Here is an 18,018-nt window from a genome sequence, read left to right as displayed (position 1 = left end):
ACTGATACACAGTGTAATTCAAATATGAGAAAAGACCCATACATACTTTATACTTCACATTCCCTGCACTATCTATATCAGCGGAGGCTGGTGGAGGTAGAAATCGAAGGACGGGACAAGGAGTGGTTCCATTCCATGCATTACAATGAGCCCATCCTTCGATTTCTGCTTCCACCAGCCTCCCCTGATTTATATCGACAGATATTGCAGGTAGTGCATGCTTCACCTCAGGGATGCTTCACCTAAATACCAGAGATGTGTATCTTATGACTGAGCCTTTCTTTCATTATTTCCTTCAGTTAGTGTTTTTAGAAAAGCTTTCCTGTAACTGAATGTACACCTTGTCATTCTAGCAACATATGATATGTATTTAGCAAAGATTTTCAAACATGTAACTTGCATACAGGTATTTACATGGCCATAGAATACATAGGCCTATTTCCCTTTAAAAAGACAATAGTTAAAAAAATAAAATAAATGATGTCAGTGTGCACCTCCCATCCTCAAACTCTGCCCACTCTCTCTCCCATATAGTGAATGTTCTCAATAGATCAGTGTGAACTTGCTTCTTCAGTTCCTTTTGGGACCCATTTACAGGACACTGTCTTGGCTGTTGCCCAGGCGTTCCAGTAAGTACTATTTAAGTACTATTTATTCCTTTCCTTGGGTTAGAGACTAAATACATTCTGGTCACTTTGATTCTGTGTCTGGGCCAGGGCAGATCTCTTTGGTAATCCCATTGCCACTTTTACGCCACCAGTGCAGGTGTCTGTAGATGGAGTCAAACACAGATGCAGTGTGTCTTGCAAACATTGTGGTCCACTCTATCACTGCAATCACCCAGCTCACAGATCGAGCAACAAAGACCACAAACACTGTGATGTAGTGAGCAAGCAAGAGGAGGCTCCTTCCCAGTTGTCTGCCATGGTTCAGATTGACCCTTAGGTCATGTCCACCAGACATCCTATTATAAATTAGGATGGATCAGGTAAAGCGGAGTATGAATAGAACAAAGCAAGCACAATCTGACAAAAATCTACATGTTTTGGTTCATGTGCACATTTTGCGTTTTGTAAATGTCCATGTCCCTAAAACAGACTCCGAAAAACACAGTTGTAAACAGTTGAAGAATTTGTAGACACCCCCTTGCTGTTGCGCAGATCCGACTACCCAATCAGTGCTGGGCAGGGTAAGTTTTGTTTCCGGGATGTTTGATGATGTGGCTATGCTCAGAAAACCAACGGAGGAAATATATCAAATAAAGGCAGAAACACGTATCTGAGAAGCACTCATACAGGTTAGTCCCTTGCTCTTTCAACAAACAGCCAACCATTTCCAAAATTGCACTTCAGAGAAGCTGCCATGAGCTGGAAAAAATTCAAGGCAGGGCGATGTTTTTGATTGCTCTCCTTGGAATGTTAGCTGCTTGTTTACGAGACAATACAGTACGTGCACTGAAAAGCTATGTGGTTGTTAGCTTGCTCTATCAGTTTGTCAGATGTTACATCTTTACGAAAGCCCAAGCAATATTACCGTAATTAATCGTAACACGATCATGAAGCATCTTTAGATACTCTTACTATGAATGATGATTAGAGACATCACTGTCAAATGTCCTGAAAGTAATCCATCCATCTCTCCAACAGTATTTGCTCTACAGAGCTTTAGTGAACAAAACGAAGTGACGCAGCCGCAGTCGAATGTCCGTATTGTTCAGTAGTATTCGGTTCTGTCCGGTAGCACTCGGTTCTGTCCGGTAGCACTCGAGCAACTCATCGCACTCGAACCCAAGTCTCACACTTTTTGGGACCTTGGGCAACAGAAGATCTATCATTAGTCATTATAAAACTGCTCATGCATGCAATTATTGACTTTGAGTGGGTGAAACTTGGATTAACCAGTTGGATTAACATGTATTGTTCTTGTTCTTCTGATCGTCATCACCCCTAAATTATTAACCAATGGAAATATATGTCTCACCTCACTTATAAGAATCCAGTCTATACACTGAAATGTAATCACCATCAAGCATTGTGAGGCAACAATTTCAGGCCTTTGCCACAGCTATTGTGATGTAGTCAAACTAATTCTAGAATCTTGGGAGCTTTCAAAATGTAATCACCATCAAGCATTGTGAGGCAACAATTGCAGGCCTTTGCCACAGCTATTGTGATGTAGTCAAACTAATTCTAGAATCTTGGGAGCTTTCAAAATTATGTCTCATTCTGCAGACTCGTACTCATGTGAAGCAGCAATTTTGTGCTGTCAGTTTGATTTGATTATGGATCCTATATGACACTAGGGCATGGAGCCATTTAGAAACCTTTGGTAAACCTTTTTGAATATGATATTGCATACAGCACATGTCAACCAATACAGTCAGTTGAAATATGCTCTAGAAATACCTCTAATAGTGCATCATGTATGGGAGGGATGGACCTTCAGCCCAAGCCTAACATTTTTGCTTGTGTACCAACAGTATAGGCCACATGTTCAACCGGCTGGCCAAGGGAGTGAACTCCCTGTTGGAGTTCTCTGGAGAAGAGAGCCCAGATGGGGACCCCCAGGTGAGAGGATGTCACTTAACTATTGGTGGAGCATTGGTGCTAGCAATACTAAGGTTGTGGGTTTGATTCCCGTGGGACCATATATACAAAAAATGTATGCACTGTAAGTAGGGTTAGGGTTATTGTGGGACTGGGACTGGGAATTGTGGATAAACTCTTTGGCCACCCAACGTCTTATTCACTCGTCTCTCCCTGTGGCCCTGTGGTGCAGGATGTGTTGGTCCCCCAGACCATGCCTGTTGAGGCTTCAGGCTCAGAGGAGCCTCTGGAATCAGAGGAGACCCTGGAGAGACTGGCCCAACTGGAGCAGCTTGTTGTCCAGTTGAAAGACCTGATTAGGGAGAAGGACAGCCAGCTGGCCACCACTGACTCACAGCTGAAGGTGAGGGCTGTGCGTGTGCGTGTGTGTGTGTATGTGTGTACTGTTATAACATATGGATCATGTGCATTATGTATAGCCTATTTTTGGCCCTTATGGCTTCATAAAAAATGCATTGTTTCATATGACATAATTAGTGTGGTAAGTAAATACACTTATATGATGATGTTTCTGTAATATGAGTTTGAATGCTGTGTTTGTTGGTGTGTGTTTACAGAGTGAAAGAGAGACAGCAGACGCCCGCTTCACCAAACTGAAGTTGCAGGCTAAAGCCAAGATGGCCTCCCTTAGCAAACAGATTGCTGAGCTGAAGGGGCAGGAAGGATCAAATATTACTCAGGTAGGTGATGCAGAGTTCATTGCCAGAATGTATATTGTGATGTAGCCTATAATGGGCTTGTAGAAAAATATACAGTAAAATATTTATAACATTTATTTGTGTAACACACAACAGTCAATACATACTACATCTGACATCCCCTCTGGTTTACAGCGTAGGGATGATCTCACAGTCTCAAATCCAAAACATTTCACATGATTTTTTGTGTGTGATCCTTCCCTCTGTTTACAACAGAGTCCTGACAGCTCCTTCACCACCATTCCAACTGCAGTAGAGGAAGAGCTTCAAGAGCTGAGGCTGAAGCTGTCTGAGGAACAGTCTTCATTTAGGGCCCTGCTGGAGCGGCTCGAGACATCCGAGCAGCTCTGTCGTGAGAAAGAGGAAGCCCACACTGAACAGGTGCACTTACTTAGTGTTGTTGTAACATTGAAATCACTGAAAACAAAACGTTTTAATCATTGAAAAAGTTCTGTTTTTAAAAAAGTGTCTGCTGAGGTGCTTACTGAGTTCTGTGTCATTCCTGTAGCTGCGAGTGCTGCAGACTGTAGTCTGCGAGAAGGACGTTCGCTTCCAGGAGCAGATCCAGAAACATGAGGAAGAGCTGCTGACGGTCACAAGGAAGAGTCAGGATGCCACTGAGCTACAGCAGGTACCTCCTTTGACTCTTTGTAGTACGCTCTCTCACGTCAGCCTGGTCCTATACACTCCTTTTAGTCAAGATCTAAACCCCTTTACGTGCGTGTCTTTACCTCTCTAGGCTCTGCGTGCAGCCCAGCGCCGCTGCGAGGAACAGGAGGAGGCCATGCGCTCACGCTCCCAGGTCCTGGAGATGCTGCAGCAGGAGCTCAACAATGCTGATCAGCAGAAACGGGTACAGAGATGCTGTCTCGCTGCCTGACACTTTGGCCAAATCAGCATGTTTTAGGAGAGTGACCCTGAAACTTATTTTTATTATAATTGTTTTACCACCACCTTGCTAAGTTTTTGAGAACTCTCTCTCTCACATCTCTCTCTCTTATCTCTGTCTCTTATCTCTCTCTCTCTCTCTCTCTGCAGATTCTCACTGCTCAGTTCCGTGAGATGGAGCAGGAGCTGGCTGAAGCTGACAGGCAGAGGGAGGAGGAGAGGCAGCATTGGGCCCAGCAGACCAGCAGGGCTGAGGCAGAGTTGGGAGTCCTCAGGGCTACCCTAGAGGCGTCAGAGAGAGACCGAGCAGCCCAGCTGGAAGAACTGATTGCAAAACTGGAATCCTCACAGAGGGCCAGCCATGAAGAAATGGGCAAAGGCAAGGAGGCCATGGTCCTTGTGGAGAGTGAACTTGCTGCCTTGAGAGAGAGACTGGAGAACTCAGACCAGGAGAGAGAGGAGGCGGTGAATAAAGTGAAGTTGGAAGCAGAGAGCAGTGCTGCGCAACTCGAGGAGCTAAGGGGGAAACTGGAGTTGGTTGAGAGAGAGTCGGAGGAGGGGGCAACCAGAGAGGGAGGAGAACTGGCCCGGCTAGAGAGGGAGCTGGCTGCCCTCAGAGAGGAGCTGGAAGGGGGCCAGAGGGCTGGAGAGGTCCTGGCTGAGCTGTGGAGGGGCCTAAGCTCCCTGTCTGGAGGAGATGTGGAGGGGGCAGAGGAGGAGAGCCCAGTCCCTACGGACCCAGCCCTGTTCCTGGGTACACTACAGGCCGTGGAGGCCCGACTCTGGAGGCTGGGGGAAGAGCAGAGGGAGAGCAATGAGCTCTGTGCGCAGGTCACCGAAACTATGGAGAACCTGCGTGGTAAGGGAACAGGGTTTTGAATTGTTATTTAAACCAAAATGTTGGTTGGAGTATCTAAAGCATTCATGACACCCTGCAGCTTGTTTGCGTGCAGCATTAACATCAAGTATTAATAAGTTGTTTTTTTCTCCTTCAGAACAACTCGATAGGAGCACTGCCGAAGGGAAAGAGGGATTTGCCAGGATACAACAGCTGGAGCAGCAAATTGGAGTGGTGAGTCGTGATCAATCAAACTCAAAAACAAGTGTATTGTAAACATGTTGTCCCCCACGAATGATGCAGCGCCCCTCTATAAAAGGAGAGTAATGTAAAAGCCTGCAAATGAAGCAAGATGTTTATTCATAAACTTTTTACTATGACACTCTGGTTGTCTCTGTTTTACAGCACTGTGTCCCTGTTGCGCACAGAATCACCTTCTCTGACTAAAGAGAAACATTATTTGGGCACCATTAGGCTACTATCATACTAACTATATTGATATAAGACACCTTTACTTCAAACACAAATTTCAGATTAGGCACTTCTATTCGTGGGATTTTACCAAATAGAGGATTTATTCACAGTGACAGGGTTTTTAAATCATCAGATTAACCTGCAGTGCCCTAGCCTCAGTGTAGTCAGTGTAAACGGGAGATGGGTCTTACAAGGTCCCACAATATTTGCAATGATGAAACAACTCGTAAGAGAGTTTTATTTTTGCTGCAGTCAGCCAAGCCTCAAGTGAACCGAGAATGCTGTTGAAATAACACCCTTTTCTGCCAGAGTGTTTGCACAAGAACAATTTTCATTTCTAAATAGAGTTGTTGACTGTGCTGAATAGATATAAACTCTCCTCATTTTGCCTGGGTCCTATGTGTACACAATGTTATCTGAACTCTCATTTTCCTTTACTCTGAGGATTGCACAGTCAAGAGTGTCAGCCATGCTTTCTCTTGAGGGCCAGCCCAACTGGCAACTCCCCTAACACGTGGGCCAGGGTCAGGCCTTCCTCTGCCTATCTGTCTCAGAGTGGGCAGACACGGACAGATACAATGGTTGGGGTCAATGCTGACGGAGAATGTCCTCCCGCCATTTGGGTCAGGGAAATGTTAATCCCTTCTCCACTGATCCTCTATTATGACTGCAGCCTCAGCTGACCTTCACACCTGGGCTGGCTGACATGCTGTGTAACTACAGTGTAACAACAATGCAACCGTACAAAGTTGTTGACTCGCTTCTATTTGCAGAACAGTCAGACTTCGATTTGGGATTAATGTATTATAATGTCATAAAGTTAACCTCCTGTTTATGTGCTCGGAAATAACTGAGGCCTTTGTCTTTCCCTCCCAGGTTTCTGCTGAATCATTGGTCCAGCATGTGATTGACCCATCTGTGCAGGATCTGTCTAATGCTGAAAAGGGTGAGGTTTTTTTTGTCTAGTGTTTGTTTTATTCATTGACAGTGAAAAAGGACTTTGATCAGTTAGGCATCCTGTTAGCACACACCCTCTATTGATGTATTTGCTCTGACCTAGACACAGTGTACTTGTCAAAGGCCTCGCTGACAGCTAGGTTAGGCGTATCCGTAAACCATCTCACACAGGCTGTGGTTAATCCTGAAAGACTGTGTGGTGTGTTTCAATAGACATTAGCGTCAGTAAAGTTTTCACTCTGACAACATGAAAAATATTGTATTTGGAGATTAATCATTAATGATTTAATCATGTATTCTAAGACCATTGACCTGACTGACCATTATTATTTTTCTTCTCTTTTGACACCTCAGCTCAAATCTTGACTTTGGAGCGGCAGCTTCTGGAAAAAGGCAATGAGTTGGCTGCCCTGCGAGACCGTCTTGCGCAGGCTGAAGAGCAGAACTCCAGGGATGCGTCAGAAGGTAGCACTGAACAGATTCCAGACCAGAACCATGATACTTTCAGGGCCTTTGATGACAGCCCTACAATGCTACCAGACCTCCTGGAGGACACCCCAGAGGACGAGACCACACTGGTGGCGGAGGATAGCTCAGTCCTCTCAGTCTCTGCTGATACTGAGAGCAGCCCTGAGCTCATTGGACCGCAGTCCGAGTCCCCGGGAGAATCTAAGGGGGCCTCCTCGGATGAAATGGTCACCAGTAGTGACTCAGAGGTGGCCCATAGCAGCTGGACCCTCCTGGAAGCTGTGAACCAAGATGGAGGCCAGGAGTGGCCCTCCATACTGCAGGACTTTGGGCAGCTTCAGTTGCAGTCCTGGGAGGAGACCAGCACTGAGCAGGAACCCTCCACAGTTCAGGTGAAGTCCTCATCAATTGTCATCCGTGAGACAGTCCAGGTAAATCTCAGCCAGCAAGGGGCATCTCTTTTTGATTCCGACTCGAACCCTGGCCAGGTGTTTGCCCAGACCCTAGCAGTGGAGCTCCAGAAGAGATACAGTGAGCTCCTGGCTGAGCTCCAGAGACTGAGAGAGGCAGATACAGCCTCACAGGAGAGAAACCAGGCTCTGGAGGATGAGATTAAGTCACTAGCATCTGCCAAGGATGAGGTTGAGTCGCGAGCCCAAAGTTATGAGGAAGAGCTGAAGTCAGCAAGGACAGAGATAGACAAACTGACCCAGCACAATGGTTCTGAGGTGGAAAGGGAGAGTACTGAGATGCAACTCTTGGAAGAGAAGCTGGCCAGCCTAAAGACTGAAGCATGCTCCAATGAGCAGAAGATCCAGGCCTTGCAGGCAGACCTGGACAAAGCTCAGCACTTTCTCTCTGAGCAAGAGGGCCAGGCCAGGATGCTGAGTGCCCAGCTGGAGGACAGGGAGCTCATCTCATCTGAGCTGGAGCAGAAGCTCCAAGACATGGAGGCCAGCCTGCTGGAGTTCTCTCAGACAAAGGACATGGCCAATGCGTCATTATCTGAGAAGGACACTGAGATAAGTGAACTGCAGCTGCGCCTTACTCAGAAAGAACAAGAAATGATGGCACTGAATGCCCACCTGGACGACAGGGAGCTCACCTCATCTGAGCTGGAGCAGAAGCTCCAAGACATGGAGGCCAGCCTGCTGGAGTTCTGCCAGACAAAGGACATGGCCAATGCTTCATTATCTGAGAAGGACACTGAGATAAGCGAACTGCAGATGTGCCTCAGTCAGAAAGAACAGGAAATGATGGAGCTGAGTGATAATATGTCTGCCAAACTGCTCCAGGCAGGAGAGGAGAAGTTCCTGACTAGCAGTGAAATCAAGAAGCTGAAGGAGCAGATACTCCAGCTGGAGAGAGCTGGAAATGAGCAGCAGGAAGTGAGAGGGGAGAGCACTGTTAAGGTAGATGATGAATTTGCTTGTTTACAAAAGCATAATATAGAGCTGACAACCCAAATGGCCACTCTTAAAAAGAAATTTCAGGCAGCTCTGGTGCAGCGTAAAGAGTTGATGAGAAGAGTTGGGGAGTATGAGAAGGAAGCAGAAAAAAGGAAAGAGCAAGAAGCGAAAGCAACAAAGGAGGCTCCTGCAAGTGAACCAGATATAGAGAAAGATATAGATGTATTTGGCGAGGTCCGACAAGCCTTGAGATCCAAAGAAGAGGAAGTTGAGACTCTGGAACGGAGAATCAGCCAGCAGGACCAAGTTTTGGCAGAGACCATTGCTCTCAACCGCAAGTTGAGTGAGGAAGCTGAGCAGACTCGGCTTGCCGACACTGGAGCTGTAATGATTGGGCTGCAATCCCAGGTGACATCCCTGGAGTCAGAGTGTGAATCACTTCAGAAGAAACTCCAGGAGGCCCAGGACGCTCGCAAGGACACCATTCGCAAGGCTAAAGAAAAGGATAGACACCACCGTGAGCAGCTAAAGCAGCAGAAAGATGACTACAATGAGCTTTTAGAGCGTTTTGAGGAGCAGGGAGAGAGGCTGCTGACTAGACTAGGAGAGATTGAGGAACAGCAGCCACAGAGGGAGGAAAACACAGAGGAGGAGGTCCATGCAGAGCAGAAGACAAAGGCGGAAGCAGAGAAGTTGAAGAAGCCAGTGCCAGGAGACTGGGTCCAGGAAGACTGGGTGGACTTTGCTGCACCTGAGACTGAAGCACAACAACAATGGGATCAGCCAAGTACCAGTGATGAATATCACTCTCAGCTACACTTAGCAGAGAAAGAGGCCACTTTGCAAGCTCTGAGAGAGGAGGTTCAGACTGAGCAGATTGCCCGTACAGGGTTGGAGGGGCAGCTGCAGGAGACCCAGACCAGCCTGTTACTCAAGGAGAGTGAGCTCCTCCAGCTGGGTAAAGAGCTAGAGGCTCTGAGAGAGATGAGTCTCTCTGTGTCTGATGAGATGGATACACTCAGGGAGAAGTGTCTTCAGGCTGAGGACCATGCAGAAACCCTGAGAACAGAGGTGAAGGCTGCGACCCAGGGCTATGCCACAGACTTTCAGTCCCCCATCTCCATTGTGCAGACTGAGGTGGAGAAGCTCAAACAGTTCCTGAACAGCAAGAATGAGGAGATTATGGAGCTGAGCCAGCAGCTGGGCGAGCAGAACTCCTTCCTCCGATCCATGCAGGAGACTGTGTCTGAGAAGGACCAGCTGATATCCTCCCTGCAGGAGAGCCTGAGAGCCGAGCAGGAGAAGAGCCAGAGGCTGGAGGCTGAGGTCCCCCAGAGACAGGAGGAGGAGAAGGACAGCGGAGCCAAGATTCAGCAGCTTCAGCGGAAGCTCCAGGCTGCCCTCATCTCCCGCAAAGATGCTCTCAAAGAGAACAAGAACAAGAAAGAGGAGCTGGCCTCTACTGAAAGAGTCATAGCAGAGCTGCAGCAGAAGATAGAGGCTAAGGGATCTGAGCTGGAGAAGCTGAGAGCAGAGAAAGAGAAGCTGATAGAAGAGGTGGACAGGACCCTGGTGGAGAACCAGAGTCTAGAGGCATCCTGCGAGAGCCTTAAGCTGGCCATGGAGGGTATGCTCACAGAGAAAGACGCCTGTAAAAAAGAAGCTGAGTCTGCCAAAGAGGAAGCTACCCGAGCATGCAAGGAATGGGAGGAGAAGGTGGAGGGGATGAAGGATGAGTATGAAACTCTGCTTAAGTCTTATGAGAATGTGAGTGATGAGGCAGAGCGTGTGAGACGTGTGCTGGAAGCTGCCAGGCAGGAGAGGCAGGAACTAGCAGCCAGGGTCAGGACCCATGACGCAGCCAGGCTAGAGGCAGAGAGGCTAAAAGAGGAGGCCCAGAAAGAGGTAGACTCTTACAAAGATAAGATGAGGAAGTTTGCCAAGACCAAGCAACAGAAAATAATGGACTTAGAGGAGGAGAATGAGAGGCTTAGGGAGTTGGATGAGAAGAAAGGAATAACAAGAGAGGACAAGGGGCTCAAGATGGAGATTGAAAGACTAAAAGAGGAGTTGGAGGCTCTGAAAGCTGATTTAGTTGCCACTACCGCACAGAGAGACACCTTAGAACAGCAGGCTGTTGAGTTAAGGGAACAGCTGGCCCAAGAGCTAGAGAAAGAGACCAATGTAACTCTTGTTACAACTCCAGGCTCTGATGCTGTGGTGGAGGAGGCTATTGTTGCCCAGCAGTCAATTGCAGTTATGGCTGAAGTTACCCAAGAACCTGTTGAGAGTCAGCCACAGGACATCGAGCAACAGAGTCAGGCCATCGAGTCAGAGGTCGCTGCACCAGAAACGCACTCCATTGAGGAGACAGTGAAGATGGAAATGTCTGAAAGTGCACATGCTCTGTTAGAGGAAAATTTGAGGGAAATGGAGACAACCCTACAGACAGAGAAGGAACTCAGGCAAGAGCGAGAGGCTGAACTTAATGCAGAACTGGCCTCTCTAGAGCAGCGCCTTCAGGAGAGTGAAGAGAGGGAACTGAGTATGAGTAAGGAGAGTTCTAAAAGGGAAGCCCAGCTTAAAGAGCTCCTCAGCAGTCTTGAGGCTGAGAAAGACGACCTGGAGGAGCGTCTGATGAACCAGCTGGCCCAGCTTAACGGCAGCATCGCTGGCTACCAGCAGGAAGCGTCAGACAGCCGGGAGCGTCTGGCAGAGCTGCAACGGGAAGTGGAGATGCTGGAGAGGGAGCGGGCAGAGCTAGAGGCTCTGGCTGACAGTGAGAGTGACCGGGCAGCCAGGCTGGAGGAGGACAAGCGGCAGGCCCAGAGAGAGAGGGGGGAAGCCGAAGCTGAGGCAGGGAAGCAGAGGGAGCTTGAGCAGAAGCTGAAATCTGCCCAGAGGATCAAAGAGGGCAGCCAGAGCCGGGTTCGCCAGCTGGAAGAGCTACTGAGGGAGAAGCAGCTGGAGGTGCGTCAGATGCAGAAGGACTGCATCGAGTACCAGGAGAGGATCAGCGAGCTAGGCAGGGATGCCAAGGCTATGCAGCTTGGTTACGATGAGCTCCACAGTGAACTGGAGAAAGCCCGTCTGGAGACCGCCAAGGCAGTGGAGAAAATGAAGGAGACAGAGGCCGAGCTGAGTAGCTGCAAAGCCCAGCTAGGTGAAGCACAGAGAGAGGCCAGCCAGGCCATGGCTGAGAAGACAGCCTGTGAGCAAACAGCTCTGCAGAGGGAGGCTGAGATGAAAGCAGAGGCAGAGCAGACTTTGGACTCTGTGAGGTTCAGGCTGGGAGCCGAGCTTAAGCAAACTGAGCTTAGGCTGGAGGATGCCTACAGGGAGAATGAGAGACAGGAGGAGGCCACCCGGGAGATCAGGCAGCTGGCTGAGGGCGCTGAGAGACGGGCCCAGGAGGTGCAGGCCCGCTCAGATGAGAATCTGGCACGCCTGGCTGCCTTGTCGGGCTGCATGTCCTCCCTGCAGAATGACCGGGACCGCGTGCTGGATGAGGCCCGGCAGTGGGAGAGCCGCTTCAATGGCACCCTCCAGGGCAAGGAAGCCGAGGTGAGGGAGGCAGAGACAAGGGCCCGCAATCTGGCTGAACAGCTGCAGAGAGAGACCACTCTGAGAGAAGAGCTACAGCTTGCAGTGGACAGGTAAGCATAGCCTTTTCTGATTGCATTGATGTTGTTGTTTTTGCATTATTTATAGACTGTATGGTCTTTCTTCCAGACTACAGAAAGCTGATGAGCAGTTGCAACTGAAGTGGGAGGAGGAGGAGAAGAGACTCCGGGAGAGCCAGGCTGCCCTAGAACAGGAGAGGGGGGAGCTGCAGCGGGCACTGGCCCAGGCAGAGAGCTCCCTGGCTGAGGCTCGTGCCCAGCTTGCCTCCTTGGAGAATGAGGCTGAGGGGCTCCGTCACAGGGCTCAGGCCTTGGATGAAGCTGTGGGGAAGTTGCAGGGTGATGTCAATAAGGCCAGGGCAGAGCTGAGGGAGAGGGAGACCGAGGAGAGGAGGCTGGGCCTGAGTGTCGAGCAGCTGGAGACAGACCTGCACTCCTCCAAGACCCTGACAGAGATCTTGCAGACAGAGCTGAGTGAGAAGGAAAAGAGAGAGGTGGAACTGTTGGGGGAGAAGGAGCAAGCTGTAACACAGGTATGCATTAATTGTTCTTATCTTTCTGCACTATGTTATGTGTTATGTTTGTCATGAAAAGCTGTTAGTTGTTACTCTATAATCAAAGTAGGGTGCTAAAAATGATTTACTTAATATTTGTGGTGTTTGGTGGTAGTATTTAGAGTTGTATTACCAACTTGAAAGTTCAAACCTCGTCTTACATCCTCTTCATTGTTTCTCTTCAAATGCTCCCCCCCCCCCCAGGCTGCTGAGGAAGCCAGGAAGGAGGCTGACAGCAGAGCCCTTGAGGCAGAGAAGGAGCTGGAGGATAGGAGAGAGGAAGTGCGGGGTCTGGAGGACAGGCTGCGGAAGGCAGAGGAGGAGAGCAGCCACAGCAAAGCCAGGCTGGACGCTTTCACCAAAGCCATGGGCTCTCTGCAGGATGACAGAGACCGTGTCCTCAGCATGTACAAGCAGCTGGAGGAGAAACATCTGAAGGTAAAATCATGATAACATGTTATTTACAGCAGTGTTTACAGCAGTTTTTATTTCGACAGCAAATTCTCAAAGAGTATAAAGGTGTATGTAAAATTCAAATATAGATGGGGAGGTAACAGGTGTGTGTGACTTAGGTCATGATGGAGAAGGATGGGCTGATCCAGGAGGCCGCTGGGGAGAACAACAGCCTGAAGGAGGAGCTGCGCTCCCTGCTGGTCCAGAGGGACGACCTCCATGCAGAGAAGGCCAAGCTGTCAGCCCAACTACATGGCTACAGGGACGACCTGAACCAGGTCCTCAGCATGAAGGACTCCCAACACAAGCAGCTCCTGGCTGGCCAGCTGGAGCGCATTGCATCCCTGGAGAGGGACCGAGAGGAGCTGGATGCCAAGCTGAGGATCCTGGAGAGAGGCAGAGAGGTGGAGGGAGAAGTTTTGGCAGACAGGGTGGAGAGGGAGACCCTGAGCCAGGCTGGGGACAGCAGTAGAGGCAGGCAGGGGGGCAGAGACGCTCCCGGGGCAGAGGTAGAGAAGCTGAGGGAGCAGCTGCAGGCGTCCAGGGGGCAGGTGGAGGACCTGGAAGAGAGCCTGCGCCTGGAGAAGGAGGAACAGACGACCCACGGCAAGGAGCTGGCGGAGCTCCGCTGGGAGGGAGGGGTGATGCGCACAGAGTCGGAGACGGCCCAGGAGAGGGTGGCCGAGCTGGCACGGGACATATTGACACTGGAGCAGATACTGCTGGAGGAGAGGGAGGCGTCTGCCCAGCTCCGGGCCCAGAACCAGTCTTTTGGGCAGGCTATGGCGTCCCTGCAGAACAGCAGAGACCAGCTGAGCCTCCGAGTGGAGGAGATGAGCAGGGCAGGGGGCCAACAACCGCCCGCAGGCCCTGGAGGCTCCACAGGGGAAGTGTGGGGACTGAAGAATGCACTGTCAGCCCTGCAGAACGATAGGGAGAGACTGGTAAACACCCAGTTATGTTTGAGTTATTGTAGAAATATCGCCAAATGCCACAAAAGCACTACTAACACAACCACATTGGCACCATAGCTTCTTTTTTTATTTACCAATATATCTAAAACATGTTGGGGGGGTTTTTTCCCTCTCTTTTAGTTGGAACAGCTGCAATTTCAGCATTCACAGCTCATTCGACTGGGAGCAGGCGATCTGGCTAAAGTCATTCAGGAGCTGGAAGAGGAGAGGAGGAGGGCTGAGGAGATGCTGGCTAGGATGAGGGAAGAAGATGAACAGAGGCAGAGGGAGAAGCAGGAACTTGAAATACTCCGGTGAGTCATTCCAGTCACACAAAGAGCTACATACCGTCATGTCCAGTTAGGGTTATCTTCAAACTTGTGCAGGAGCAGGTTTACATGCGTCTGTGTCTTGGCTTCGAACCTTATTTCTTTCAGTCTGTGGCTTACTCTATGTGTGTGTCTGTGTGTCTGTGCACATGTGCGCATGCTCTCTCTAGGCTGGAGAGTGTAGACTGGCAGGCCCAGGCAGAGCTCCTGAAGCAGCAGACCCTCGCCACGCTCTCGGACCGAGACCAGCAGGTACGCCAGCTCAGTGCCATGCTGGAGGAGGCTCGCATGCCCAGGACCAACCTACTGGAGGAGCACTACCAGAGAGAGGTCAGGATTGCCACCACCTTATGATCTTATGGTTTACTGTGGTGAGCCTGAATAGATGAAACATAAAAATCCTGCAGGTTTAGCGTCCATATTCTCGTTCCCTTTAAGCTTTCTGCCACCATGCTAGCAGTGGGTCATGTCCCTTACCTCAGCAATGAGTTTTTCCGAAGGTCCTCCTCTCCAGGGCTACCTCTGTCATCTCTTCTCTTTGGATATTTATTTCTTGTTTGTCCTCAGCCACTTCTCGGAACAGACATGTCCACTGACGTTGAGGTCCCTCAATCAGAGAGTGGTCCGCTGCATGACCCACAGACAGATCTTGACCTGCGAGAGGAGAAGATTACAGAGCTCAGTAACAAGGTAGAGACCAGAATGTTCCCCTGTTCCCCCCCCATTGTGTTACAACCCTATGGTATCCACACTACCATACTATCTCAATTATCACAACATTCTAACTTTTAATACTAAATTGCATGGAACGTACTTCATCTGTTTCTCCCTGTGCTTTTTTGCATGTACTCTCTTTTTCTCCTCTTTTGTTTTCATCTGTTCATGTGTGCGTGCGTGCGTGCATGCATGCATGCGTGTGTGTGTGTGGGCATATCCATGTGTGTGAACAGTCTGCTCAGCCCCTGCCTCTCCCTCCCTCCTCTCAGCTCTCCCAGGTATCCGAGGAGAAGAGCTCTCTATCGTTCCAGCTCAGAGGCAGCTCCCAAAGGCTGGATGAGGCAGAGAGCCGCTGCACTGACCTCCAGAGGCAGCTCCAGGAACTGCATGAAGACAAGAGCAAGGTCAGGATGCAATTGGATTGCTGCTGTGCTTGGCTTCTTTCACTTTCTCTCCTTTATATATACGCTGAAAATATATTTTAAAAAGTAGTTTGTGGTCTAAATGGTAAAGAGGAACTACATTTACTCTTGTATTGAAGGGGTTCAAGAATTCCCAGATGTTAGATTTGATGCAAATGTTTCTAAGACTCTGCTTGGGACCTCCAGGGTACTGGGGAAGTGGACAGTGCCCCCGGGGCTCCCCAGGAGCGCAGTGGTCCCTCTCAGAGCGAGGGCTTCAGGGCTGAGTGCAAAGAGTTGCAGCGCAGGTATCAGCACCTACTACTGTCACCACCATACCACCCTCAGAAACATACACATACTGTATTCTCACACCCAACAACAAACACAAGCAAACTTTTCAGTGTGCTTTCTAATTCTATTAGACTTGATGAGGAGCAGGAGCAGAGGGTGCATCTCGAGGAGCAGTTGATGAGCGCCCACGATCGACTCAAACAGTATGTGTCTCATTATCACCGCTTCAGTTTATAATATCAGAAACCTGTCAGGGCAGAGCATAGAAATATCATTCAAATTTGTTTGTTTCAGGGAATAGTATCAGGGAACGTTTGTTATTGCATTGCTGTGTATTTCTCAGAGTGCTGTCCTGTACGTCTTGGTAGTATATTCAGCATCTCTCATCTCACTCATCTAGGTACACACAGGGTGAATGGCATTCCCCAAACGAAGGGCAATTCTCCGAGACCGCTGTTCTCATTGAGCCACCAGGGAGTGGCATCACTCGAGTAAGCACCAGCTGACCTCTTGTATTGACTGACAGAATAGTGTACATTCATAAAGCCTCAACCTCACTATGCCAGTGTTGTATTATAATGATTTAGATTTAGGTCTTGTATTGACTCCTGTAACTCACTCCACACTTCTCCCCCCTTCCTCTCTCTGTTCCAGACCCGGAGCAGTGGCCGAGGTGTGATGCGGATGTTGCGTGGGGCCTTCTGCTCTCGCCAGCGTACCCCCCTACTGGTCTCCCTCTACCTGCTCGCTGTGCACGTCCTCCTGCTGCTCTGCCTGGGGGGCTACCTCTGAGAGCCCCTCCCTGAGAGAAGGAGAGACAAAGGACATGTGACACAGACTGACCCACGCCTCCAAGATGCTTATAATATAATGTTACATTCAATACCTTTGTTATAGAGGACAACTCATCACTCAACACACATACACATGCACTTTTGATACAAAACCACAACATAAATGTGTCTTAGCCTTTTAGCCCAAAGTGAATAGTTCTATAAACCTGTTGTCAAAAACACCCAATGCCATGATTGATTTTATTCAAGTTGAACATATAATATGTTATGTTAAGGATATACAATTTATGTTTGTTGTTCAAAACCGCAGGCCAGCTGGTCAGATTTTATGCCAGAGGAAAAGAGAAGCAGTACTGCCCTACCTCAAAAGCATAATTTATTTGATTGCTATAGAGGGATATGGGTATGCAGATTTTAATGTATTTGGGTTAGAACCCATAAAGCCTATAATATACACACATATGACATAGATTCTCACAGTTTAGTGTTTCAAGCAAATAGCATTAGTGGTGTTTTAGGTACATTTAGATTTGATTAAAAAGGATCACTTTATAGCTGGATGGTGTGCGGTTCAGGTCTTGTGGAAATGTTCCTAATCTCTTCCTCTCTCACTCTGTGTTCACATGGACAACAGGGGAGGCTGGTGCAGGCGGAAATCGAAGTATGGCCTCATTGTGATGCATGGAACGGAACGAGGGCAGTTTGATACCATTTCACATTCCATTCCATGCATTTCAACAATTTCTGGCATCACCAGCCTCCCCTGATGGACACAAACTGAACTGTGTGCAACTCGCTATGATCCAATACATTCCGGCTGACCATGACCATATTTCTCTTATTTCCCTCTTTATACCTTCATTAAAGAGATGCATTGGCATTGGCATATTTTACTCATGTATGACTGTACTGTATGTAGGCGTGTATGTTTTATGTGTGTGTGTGTGTGTAATGGATCAGAGTTTCTCTTGTGTATCCAATTGAGTTTCCCATTGTTGCACAGATGTGTGGGTTTTTTCGATTGGTTTTATGGCAGACTAATTTGCCATTCAGGTGCAGTGTTATCCATGAGAAGGTCCATTCCAGCTGAAAATATGTTTGAGTGTAACACTATGCATCATGTCCATCAGATCTTTATTCCTGTACTATATAGCATTATTTATTGATTATTGATTATGCATTAAAGCGGTAAACTTTTCCTTATATGCAGTTACAGATCCATCTCTATCTACACTGTATGGTAAAAACATCACTTACTGCTGGTAAAACTATTGACTACTCTAGAACTTGTCCTTTTTATATTATTGTCTCACTTCACATCTTGTTACTAAGTTTTCCTCCACTGTTATTGACGTTACTGTAAATTACCTTGTATAAGGGCTGTGTGGTATGAATTGTGATGATTGAGGATGATTCTGGTGATGGGCATTTTTAAGCACAGCCCACTTGAGGGACTAGGAACAGACAGTTTGCACCTGCCTGTTTCAGAATGAAGTCAAAGAAGTAAAAAAAAAAAAAAAAAAAAAAGGTGAATAAATGTGAATTGATTAAATGAGAAATTA

General features: G+C 48.4%; 1 protein-coding gene across 2 annotated transcripts; it reads left to right on the top strand.

Moving 5' to 3' along the window:
- Positions 1–989: 989 nt before the first annotated feature.
- golgb1 (golgin B1) lies at positions 990–17,659 on the top strand. 2 transcript variants are annotated; one of them, XM_083692485.1, is made up of 22 exons: positions 990–1,297; positions 2,480–2,567; positions 2,779–2,949; positions 3,164–3,286; positions 3,521–3,685; positions 3,813–3,935; positions 4,044–4,157; positions 4,343–5,051; positions 5,188–5,264; positions 6,381–6,450; positions 6,816–11,994; positions 12,071–12,494; positions 12,720–12,953; positions 13,088–13,912; positions 14,063–14,235; positions 14,421–14,580; positions 14,818–14,940; positions 15,237–15,371; positions 15,576–15,676; positions 15,794–15,865; positions 16,063–16,153; positions 16,317–17,659. In XM_083692485.1, exons 2-22 carry the CDS (start codon positions 2,490–2,492, stop codon positions 16,452–16,454), a joined length of 9,285 nt encoding a protein of 3,094 aa, XP_083548611.1. In that variant the 5' UTR covers positions 990–1,297; positions 2,480–2,489; the 3' UTR covers positions 16,455–17,659. The 2 variants fall into 2 exon arrangements, with proteins under 2 accessions (XP_083548611.1, XP_083548610.1); XM_083692484.1 differs by having other exon boundaries at positions 15,201–15,371.
- The last annotated feature ends 359 nt before the right edge of the window (positions 17,660–18,018 follow it).

The sequence above is a fragment of the Argentina silus genome (genome assembly GCF_951799395.1).
Source record: "Argentina silus genome assembly, chromosome: 20".
NCBI lineage: Eukaryota > Metazoa > Chordata > Actinopteri > Argentiniformes > Argentinidae > Argentina > Argentina silus.
Note: the sequence above shows the minus strand (reverse complement) of the source record. Positions and strands in the feature narration are given on the sequence as shown.